Raw genomic sequence first — 11,252 nt, forward strand, 5'->3', positions numbered from 1 at the left:
TCTGCGCTAGCGTCCCTAATTTAGCAGTGTAAGACTAGAGGAAAGCAGCTAGTCATCACCACCCACCGCCAACTCTTGGGCTACTCTTGTACCAACGAATAGTGGGATTGACCGTCACTTTATAAAGCCCTATCGGCTGAAAGGGCGAGCATGTTTGGTGTGACAGGAATTCGAACCCGCGGCCCTCAGATTGCGAGTCGAGCGCCCTAACCACCTGGCCATGCTGGGCCTCTTTCAAGTCAAGAAAAACGTTTTTGTTCAATGTTTAAAGCTTTGGATACGAGTAGAAGCTTCAACTTCGCGAGAATTAGTGCTATTATTACATAGTGGATTTATGTACTTTATTCATTGTAAGTTTTATGTTGGGTTCTTTATGTACGTGCGCCTGTGTGCATTTTATAAAACTGAAAAGAAGTCAGTAAAACAAGTTTGCACAAAAGCTTTGAGAACTACAGATTGATAATTTGCGGAATTGATAGTATGCTAGATATTAGAAAGTTTAAGATTTCATAAAATTTTCAGTAATGCGCATGCGAGAAAGCTCTAACATTAAGAGTGTGCGTGTGTCTCTTTTTGGCACTAAGAAAGATCCTGGCGCTGTTAGTTTTAGAAGTCATTGAAAAGACACCATAGAGCATAGGTTTCCAAACCTGGCTGGAGTGGCGGGCTCTAATGGAGTCCTGCAGATTCTTGATGACTGAAAAGGTTTAGGCACTGAAAAAAGTTTGGGAATGACTGGTTATAGAGCATCCAAAATGCTTCTCTATATTCTAAACATAATAAAAATGGCTTTATCCAACAAAACCACTGTCATTTGTTAATTCCCTCGCCCCAAAAAAATTCATTTGGAAGACCATTATATAACTACACCATTTAAAAATATTTGGCACCCGAAATATTCTTTACTCAAACAATACATATACTTTTATCAACTTTTTTTCCAGTAATTTCAGATAATAATAAAATGTTAAAGATCTCGTCATTTTTTGTTTTAGTTCACACACCTCTGTATTTCAGCTTTCAGTTAAAATACCTTAATTCTGAACTGACAGACGAACAGGAAAGGCAGCTAGTCAACGGCATCCAATACTAACATTTTTGGGGCTACTCCAATCAAATAGTGGACTTTGACCGAAACTATTGTAACGCACCCACAGAGCTAGATTTTGTGGCAACGGGGATGCGAACCTTGGTCCCTTAGATTCACCATCCAGCAAACTACACACTGTACCACGCCTGTCAGTAACGCTGAACTAAACCACGTAGTTAATCTCTTTTAAAAGAATGGACTGTACTGTACATACACTGGTTGTGGTGGACAAGCACCTCTTCTGCTATCACTTAATTAATAGCATGATGTAAATATATACAAAGTTAATTAATCTCTTCTTCACTAATCTCTGCCTCCCCGCTGAAACCCCGCAGCATGGATAGAGTAATAAAAAAAAAGATTAAAATATCATTAAAATGAATATAAATTGACCAACTTTAAATACAGTTTGATCTTATCTTTTGCTTTGTATCTCTCGAACCCTTTGTGACCCAGAAGGATAGGAGAAAACACAGCTCGAACCCTTTGTGACCCAGAAGGATAGGAGAAAACACAGCTCGAACCCTTTGTGACCCAGAAGGATAGGAGAAAACACAGCTCGAACCCTTTGTGGCCCAGAAGGATAGGAGAAAACACAGCTCGAACCCTTTGTGACCCAGAAGGATAGGAGAAAACACAGCTCGAACCCTTTGTGACCCAGAAGGATAGGAGAAAACACAGCTCGAACCCTTTGTGACCCAGAAGGATAGGAGAAAACACAGCTCGAACCCTTTGTGACCCAGAAGGATAGGAGAAAATACAGCTCGAACCCTTTGTGACCCAGAAGGATAGGAGAAAACACAGAATACTTTAAGAGTTTCAAATTATCTTTTCCCACCAGAGGAAGGGACCCTAAACTTTGTCAGGAAGATAAAAATTACCAAATGACGAACCACGTGGTATACAAGTAATAATGTGCAAAACGACAAACGATACTTACAAGACTCTCAAAAGGGCTTACAAAACCGAGAAGACTTTTGATAAAGCCAGTGAATCTAATTGTGGTTAGTGTTAGCTGAACCTTACTGTTTCACGTTTCTTTACTTTTTCTTATAAAATTTATCCAGACGTTTTACACATAACGAACGTAATAATCAGCCATTTCATTCTTTACAATTAATAAGTGTTACTTAAGCTAACCTAAGTGGCAAGCACGTTTTCAGTTCAGTTGAAAGAAAAATAAACTGCAAAAAATCATTGTCAGTGTTCCTTTCTTAGCCGAACCACGTGACGTAATCGCTTGCATGTACAACCTACAAAGCGATTCTTTAAGAAATTCGAAAATAAACTATATTTAATGAGATTCATAAAACAGGCGAAAACCTAGTCATGCGAAACAAAATTATTAACATTTAAAATATAGCTTTAATTTTTTTTTCTTGGAAAATCATCCAATTTTGACTTCAGTGAATTAAAGCTCATCTCTGAAAAAACATAGCTATATTTCTTAACTCTAGGCAAGTATGGTGGATTTATTTTGCTCACCTCTTCTTGCTTTTCTACTTTTATCTTCTTTTGTGGTGGAGAAATTGCAGTATCATCTTGCTTTAGAGTCGCACTACTAGATGTAAACCTGGTGTCTACTTTTGGTGAATAATTAGCTAAAGAAGCACAGGTTCCGGTTGTAACAATAGTGGTACTTATTACATGGTCATGAAGAACAGTATTACTTGAACTATTACTGGTCACATTCTTAGGCACCATTAATCCAGCAGGTAACCCCAAGTTCACTGTTGGTGTTGGTAAAGAAGATAATGATAATCCACCAGCAGAGACTTTTAAAGATGGCGTAGAGAGTGAGATATTCCCTGAAATCCCATTCAACTCAGTAGATCTATTTTTGTCTTTGTCACGATTTTTATCCTTCTTTTCTCTATGACTACTACTGCGGCCTTTACTGGAAGAATGTTTAGGCTTAGCTTCTGCAGAGCTAATCCCAGCGACTCCATTGCTAGAAGAACCTTCTGTTCCACTGGAAGTTTTAGTATCTGACTGCACAATTTCATGTTTTGCTTCGGAAAATTTGCTACCAACATTTTTCCGTTTTATTTTCATTTTCAACCCTTTATCGACAGTAGCTTGGTGTTCGACTGGGGCCCCCAAATTTGCAATCCCCCCGCAAGTATTAGAAGAGCTTCCAGCGTTACTTCCGCCAGAACTCATTCGCGAAATCTTGGAGCTTGACATGCCTCCACAAGCAGTCTCCTGTGTGGACAACAGGTTCAAAGACACCGCGCCACCTGCAGGAGAATTAATGACAGTACTTCCGTTAGCTTGGGAATGTTGACCGTTTTTATCGTTATTCTTTTCGATATCGGCGTCCAGATCTATTATAAGTTCACCAATTCCTAACTCCCATTCATTATAGTCATCATCAAAATTTGTTGCATTGGTAGAACCCGTAACAGAATTCTTCAGCTCGCTCTTGACACTCTCCAAACATATAGGCTTGGTGGAGTGGAGCACTGCCACCTTCCCTCGCTGGCCATCGAGCGGCTGGTCTTTCATTTGCCACGCTTGTCACACGGACCAACCCAAGGAGGAGGAAACATCCCACAGAATCCAGATCCTCACAAATTATCGGTACACCTTACTCCTTTTCCTGCAAGGATAAAAAAAAGACAATTAGGATAGAAGAGGACATATATGAGATTCCACTTATGCCCTCTTTTATGGGACTAAACTAGAACAGTCTGTGTAATCAGAGCGATAGAAACAACCTGAATAAGTTGTAAGTTAAAACCACAAGCTACGTACGTCCCTTCTCACACTTCTTATTTTCTCGGGGATGTAGAATAAGTTAGAACGAACTTGTGCCTTTAGTTTACCTGTTTGTTCGTGGCACTAGCAAGGTGAGTCGGCGGTAATTTTCGGACTTAAATGCTACAATCTCGGGTTCGTTTCCTAGCGGTGGACAATGTGAAGATAGTCTATCTAGTAGATTTGCGCTAAAAAACAAAATTACAACGCCTACCATGTGTAATAAGAATTGTTTGTCTTATAGTAAAATAAAGACTGTGCTAGCATCTTCGGGAAGGTAGCTTTTAGGATATTATGTTCGTAAAGATCTACCAAAATCTGCAGATTACATGTGACATTTGTAAACTTGAAAGGGCTGTGTAAACTATAATGAGCAGAAGACAGATGAAAGAAACTTTTTGCAGAATTAGCAAACATCGTGTTGAGCATCCTATTAATTACGCTAAAGAGATGGACAAAATAAGTAGGAAAATCATCCCACAGATATTTACATATGCAGAAATCTATAAAATGGGGTGTGGACTTAGGCAGAAATCTATAGAAGGGGGAGGGGTGATTTTGGAGGTAAAAAAAGAAACCAATGGTGAAGCCAGAGGATGGTCAAGGTCCGAAAATTTTTTTATAAGTTTCACTATAAATGTTGAACTTTGATGGTCTCGGAAGTTATTTTTATACCTTTTAGATATGTTTTACACACATATATATTCGGGGTCCATTTTGGTGTGCAGTCGTACCCGCCGCACCCTCCCCCAAGCACATGATATATATTAAAACACAAGAGAAATTTGTTCATACACTCTTGTTCATAATGTGTTAATGTATCGTGGTTTATAAACCTAAAAAGCAACGTGATTCCACTTACACTTTACATAACTATAAATAATTTCCAGAACATTCTACATTGTAATATATATTTATTTTGACACGAAAAATTATCAATAAAGGCAGTTTAACAAATAACCAATATTAGGCTCAAACAAGGAGGAAAACGGTTATTTTTTATAGTTACTTTGGTCAAGCAATCTCGATTTTTTTTCTCGATCCAATTACAAATTTTGTAGTAAAAAATTTGTAGTGTTTAGTATACTTTGCCCTCCCACCATTAAGGCTTCTTTCTTGACACAGTCCAATCTAAGCTTGGATTTATCGTCTTTATTTGTTTATAAATACCCATCAAAATGTACATAATCCTTTACATCACTAAATTGAATGACTTAAGAGGTTTATAGAGTTTAAGAAAGTCATTCAATTCGACATTAACGTGCAGCTAGCTAACGAAAAAAAAAAAACATTTTGGAAAGCTCGGGGTGAATGTTAAGGGTTTCAGCCGTAAAAAGAAAAATTAATGCTTCAAGGCTACATGCTGATAGGAATTCATTACGCTTGTGGCTCGGTCTTCAGTCCATTAGGCAACCACAGCTGTCAAATCGTTCGTGGAACCACGTCGCGAGACGTATTCACCCGAAAACAACGCAGCAGTTTACCCTTCTCAAGGACCAGAAGGGAAAAGTGGATGGTAGTTAAGTCGACCTTAGTTTAGGTTATCACTAAAAAGCCTGTTTGTCTTCACTCATGATATTGTCAATCAATATACTACACTGGGCGCGCTTAAATTTAGAATGAAATTTTAAGCCTGAAAGGTAGCCACGCATACGTAGTTAAACGACCACCCCTTGTTAGGGATAGGGTATGACCGTCCCTAATTTTGAACTACTGACCAGAAGGAGGGCACCCACAGCCAGCAGCATCCACCACTTTATCCAGCTCTTTGAACCGAATAATGGGACTGATTGTCACGTTTATTGCGCGCCTATAGCAGAAACAGCAGGGCATGCTCAATGGCATCATGACCTTTCGTCCGTAATAAATTGGACCCATGGTCCAAAATGTAGAGATAGGCAAAAATCTTGAAAAGTTCGGTTAAAAAACTTATTACAATCCTTGAAACCCTTAGGTGAATCATAAGAAAGTCACAGATTTTGGCGATGTCAAATGAAAACCTATATTTTGTTCCCGTTCATGACTGTTGAAGCAAAACACAAACACAATGCCTTTAACAAGCATGACTAACAGCCTAAAAATAAGAAGATTAACAACTTCAAAAGGTTTTTGTAGTTAAAAATTAAAAGTCTGGGAATATTACAATGCTGTAATCAAAGTCAGTGATATATTAAACATATCTGATTAATTTAAAGTACCAGTGGATACAATTTGAATTTTTTAATGTTTGCAAAATATTATACGTAGAAAGTCTTAATCAAATACAATTATGGTTCCAAAGACGTTTTTACGATTATGTCTAAAATGGTACAGTTTCATGAGTACCGAGCCTTTTCACGTCACCTATAAACCTTCAAATCTGCCGAAAAGCGAGGGAGAAAGAACTGAATTAGGAGGGAATCTTCCCCTACATTAAGGAAACAAATAACTCTGCACTCTACAATATCAACAAAATTTTGAGCTTTAATGAGGCCTCTTCAAACTACTAAACTTTCCACTACACTTCCAAAAACGTATGCATTCTGATTAGCAAGATGCTTCGTACTTATGAATTTTAGAAGTTATTAAAACTGAGTAAAGGTTGAATTAGGAAGAGAAACTAATATATACAATCAAATGTAAATTTAAAAAAAATCGTAAAGCTCCAATAATCTCATCAATTATTTAGATAATTTTGTAAGATTAATAACTATATGCTAATTAGGTAAATATATTTATTTCAATCTTTGTTTGTAGTCTCGATAATATCGAATGTAAATTTATAAAAAAAAATCGTAAAGCTCCAATAATCTCAATTATTTAGATAATTTTGTAAGATTAATAACTATATGCTAATTATGTAAATATATTCATTTCAATCTTTGTTTGCAGTCTCGATAAAAGAAAGAGAATAATAAAAACGGATCAGTAACAACGATGAGTCAAATTAGACATTACATAAAAGATAAACATTAAAAACCAATAAAAGCTACTTTAAAAATAGCTCTCTTTTTCACAAAAGCCTAATTAATATTTTATTCAATATATTCTCTCCAAAAATGTGCTAATTAAACTCGTATCTTCGTATGGGTCTATTAACATAAATACGAGAATCAGGCTCAAAAATGAATGTTGTTACAAAATATATTAATGAACCAAAAACTTTATACTAAACCTGCACCAATGTTTCATAAAAGCAAAAATCCATAATATTCTATTTCCCACTCAAAAACCACCTTAAAACTTAAACATTACCAATAAAACACATTTATCTGCAAGCCAATATTACCAAAATACCTACAAATTAAAAAAAACACACGAAGAAGTATATAATATACTGGCCTCGTTAAAAATGATTCGTGTTAAGATTCTTGTAATCATATAACATAAATCAGTAAAATAATATTGAATTTGATATGTAGTAGTCCAAACTGTAAGATGGCGCTGGTCATTGTCGGGAAGTAATGACATCTGTAAAAATAATACCTATAATAATAATAATAAAGCAAAGTGGAAGAAAATGGCACTGATAAAAATGACTCACCGATAATATGTAAAGTACAAGAAAATTGTTATTACCTAAAATGCATACAATTTTGTTATTTTTGTGCGGGTGAGGGAAGAGTTGTTTGTTGGTTTTGAATTTCGCGCAAAGCTATACGAGGGCTATCTGCGCTAGCCGTCCCTAATTTAGCAGTGACAGACTAGAGGAAAGGCATCTAGTCATCACCACCCACTGCCAACTCTTGGGCTACTTTTTCACCAACGAATAGTGGTACTGACCGTCACATTATAACGTCCTCACGGCTGAAAGGGCAAGCATGTTTGGTGGGGGCGGGGATTCGAACCCACGACCCTCAGATTGCGAGTCGAGCGCCCTAACCATCCGGTCATACGAGGCCTGAGGGGAAGGGATATGGTGCAGTTCGTGGTGTATCATTATTTCTTAATTTACATCATTAATCACGGCGTCCATTTTTAACCCAATTTCTGTCTACTCTAATACAATTATTTTAATCTTTTCTTAATACAAATGTTTTCGAAAAGTAGTTAAATCTGATCGACAGTGTATCCCATAATGGTGTTAGTCCTACTTGCAAGTTAATGACAAGGAAGTCAGTTTGAAATAATTTCCAGTGAAGAGTGCCTCTTATGTTACGATGCCGGTAAAATTAAATTCATATAAACAGAACAAGTCACCCACTGCGTAGTATGCATTATTTACATACAGTTTTGGAAGAGTGTATTATTTAACTTACACATGTACACGTTATTGTGAAAAAAATAAAAGGCTGCGGATGGTGTTTTACATCCTTGAAAAAGGGTCTACAATCGTTCCATGGCTAACTTTAAAAAAGAACGACTAAAATATTATGTTTTATGTATCCGTAAAACCATTCCGTGTTAACTGTACGATCGCTAGTTCCAACACGAACACAACTGAAAGCGGTATACACTTATTAAATCATCTTGTTATGGTTCTATTCCCAGACATTTGATAGAAATACGGGCACTAATCTATTAGATTCGCCTGGGTCTACAAATTTAATTGCGGTCTTTGATTGCCCCGTGCTTACGGTAATTATGTTCTAACCAATATTTATTAGGTAAGCATTATAAATTGTCTGTTTATTGCTGCGCATTGTTCTCAACAGTTAAGTAAAATAATTAATGTTTAACCTGACCCCTGACCCTTTTTTATATAGAAGGTATTGCGCAATTTTTACTGGAATAGATTTATTCGATATTTATGTCTTTAATTATATATTTATCTAGATATACAGCAGTACACGTTAATGCCTAAAGTGCCAGCTTGACTAGTACTATTAATAACGTTCCCAGCTAGACCAACAACAACAAAAAAGACAACTAAAGAAAAGCTGAAATCTGACGTTACAACTGCTTACAAAACGTGATATAAGGAAGTGTTATATTCGTCGATAATTTTCAGTAAAGTTACTCTGAATGTTTTGGTTTTGCCGTCATGTAGATATTAACAAAAACGAACGCTATTCACGACTGTGATAAAATAAAAAAAAACAAGAGAATTTGCAGACACAAGGAGTTTAATTTATGTTTGCAATTTCATTGATTAATTTACATGTTTCAATTGTTTTCTTATAGATGTGTGTGTATATGTATGTGTGTGTGTATATACACCTTGATTTTGTTTGTTTGTTTTGAATTTCGCGCAAAGCTACACGAGGGCTATCTGCGCTGACCGTCCATAATTTAGCAGTGATAAACTAGCGGTAAGGCAGCTATTCAACACCACCCGCCGCCAACTCTTGGGCTACTCTTTTACCAACGAATAATAGGATTGACTGTCACATTATAACGCCCCCACGGCTGAAAGGGCGAGCATGTTTGGTGGAACTGGGATTCGAACCCGCGACCCGCAAATTTGAGAGTCGAGCTCCCTAACCACCTGGTCAATATATATACCTTGAATCTCTATCTAGAGGATTATTAACTAGTTTCTAGTCGTCCTTTCTGTTACGCTGGTACTTCATAGGAACGATCTTTATTTATTTACGTATTTCTGGCATGTTGTTTGTGCTTGACGTTAAGTCTAACTCTAACCCATAGACAAGGTTAAATCCTCAAGTTAAATGATACAATTAATGTGCAAGTATAAAGTTTGGTATTACTGATCAGAGAATAAATATTACGTTAAACAATATTAGGTGATAGACACATGATAAAATAGTTTAAACTTTAATTTTCAATTGTTATTGAACACAAAGCTTCTCAAGAAGCTAGCTATCTGTGCTGTGCCCACCACGGGAATCGAAACCCGACTTCGAGCGTTATAAGCGTTCAAATTTGTCACTGTAAATTTGTAAATTTTTCAACTTTAAGTTGAAGAAACTAAGACTAACTGATCGAGTTGCGGTGCGTAATCTCCTGCATCATTCATTCCAAAATTAAAAAAAAAACGAACCTGAAGTGGAATGCTGTCTGTTGAACTTTGCTAGAGCTACGCAGTAATTTAATTACACCTGATACTTTGTTAGTCATGCTGAACGGAAAGGGCGTTCCACCTCAAACTAACGACTCAAGCCAACCTTAATTAGTGGCTAAACCGGCTTTCCATTTATAATGAACCACATACAGTTGATATCAAAATGAAACTTTTAGCAATGGAATTATACACGAGTACTGTAACCCGAATGTCTACGGCAGCTATTGGGTTATGTGATCCAAGTTAATGAGCAGAATTTTTTATACGTGCGTATATAAAAACTATGGGGAGGGTACGTCAAAGTCATCGTTCCTATTTCATGTCACTTGAAATATACGAAACTAGTACATTACTTTTCACAGAGCTAGTTATAAAAATGGTATAAGAACGATTATGGTTATTCGCTGTATAAAATAACAGTATAAAAATTATTCGCGTGGTTTTAAATTGGCAAACACGTTAGATATTCATCTGATTTACAACTTGATTTTCAACACATTTTCCCCAATTGAATAACTTACTAAATAAGTGGGGTATAAATGAAATAAACATTCTTGACATATACTTCTATAACGTAAAGGCACGCCCACACAGTGTTTAGACTAGACCATAAGCACGCTTATCGCGACAGAAAATCTATAGAACAGAGAATGTCTTTGTTTTATAGTAGGATATAAAGCGCTACGCATATGTCAAAGACCAGAAGTGGGACCACCTCCTCCGCCTTTCCACCTTTACCCTCATGATTGGATGATGAGTCATGTGCCCGTTGTCCAGGCTATACTGTGCAAGATGACATGTAAAAGCACGTTTGTTTTCGTGGGTCCCGAGGATGTTGTGGGCAGTAGAGTGGAAAAAGTGTCACAAATGGGTTATGTACTTAAAACTCCACAATGCCCAAATCTTATTTCCGTTATCCAATATCAATTTACATATTTCTAATCTACATCAGAGTGACTATACTTGTCGTTATATCCAAGAGGGGAAGACGTGCAAAGCTAACGCTCGCTATGTCAGATAGTAATACAGACAGACATTCGAATCAATAAAACGCAATGCTGCTATAAGTTACAGAAAGAAAAAAAAAACGGAAGCATTGCAAAAATAGATCTACGCAGAGCAAAAGATGTCGTAAGCCATATTATTATATTTAATATAAGCAACGTTTATGGTTATGTTACAATAGCGGTGATGTTATTAAAGTACGTTCTCTTTATTGGTTAATAGTATAAACGTTGTTTAAGAAATGGTCTATTTCAGACGAAATGTTATTTAGATAAAGATCCGCGTCTCGTTTTGTTTTAATCGTGGTATAATAAGTAAAATCTGAATCTTTCTCTCTCTGTCAAACCGTGAACAACTGTGATAAACTAATACTTTCAACCGTACCCTACACCTACGTAGAGGGCCGTAAATTCAGGCAACAGATTCTTTTAAAACCGATTTTTTGATATATAA

At 36.5% G+C, this 11,252-nt stretch overlaps 1 protein-coding gene across 4 annotated transcripts in view; it reads right to left on the reverse strand.

The window, feature by feature from the left end:
- Positions 1-11,252, reverse strand: part of LOC106468528 (zinc finger protein 608-like) — a 46,723-nt gene that overhangs the window by 26,964 nt on the left and 8,507 nt on the right. For all 4 annotated transcript variants that reach the window (XM_022397520.1, XM_013928963.2, XM_022397533.1 and 1 more), the window contains exon 2: positions 2,576-3,692. In XM_022397520.1, coding sequence (XP_022253228.1) covers positions 2,576-3,598 — 1,023 coding nt within the window. In that variant the 5' untranslated portion in view covers positions 3,599-3,692. The remainder of the gene's footprint in view (positions 1-2,575; positions 3,693-11,252) is intronic.

The sequence above is a fragment of the Limulus polyphemus genome, unplaced genomic scaffold (genome assembly GCF_000517525.1).
Source record: "Limulus polyphemus unplaced genomic scaffold, Limulus_polyphemus-2.1.2 Scaffold89, whole genome shotgun sequence".
NCBI classification, from domain to species: Eukaryota; Metazoa; Arthropoda; class Merostomata; order Xiphosura; family Limulidae; genus Limulus; species Limulus polyphemus.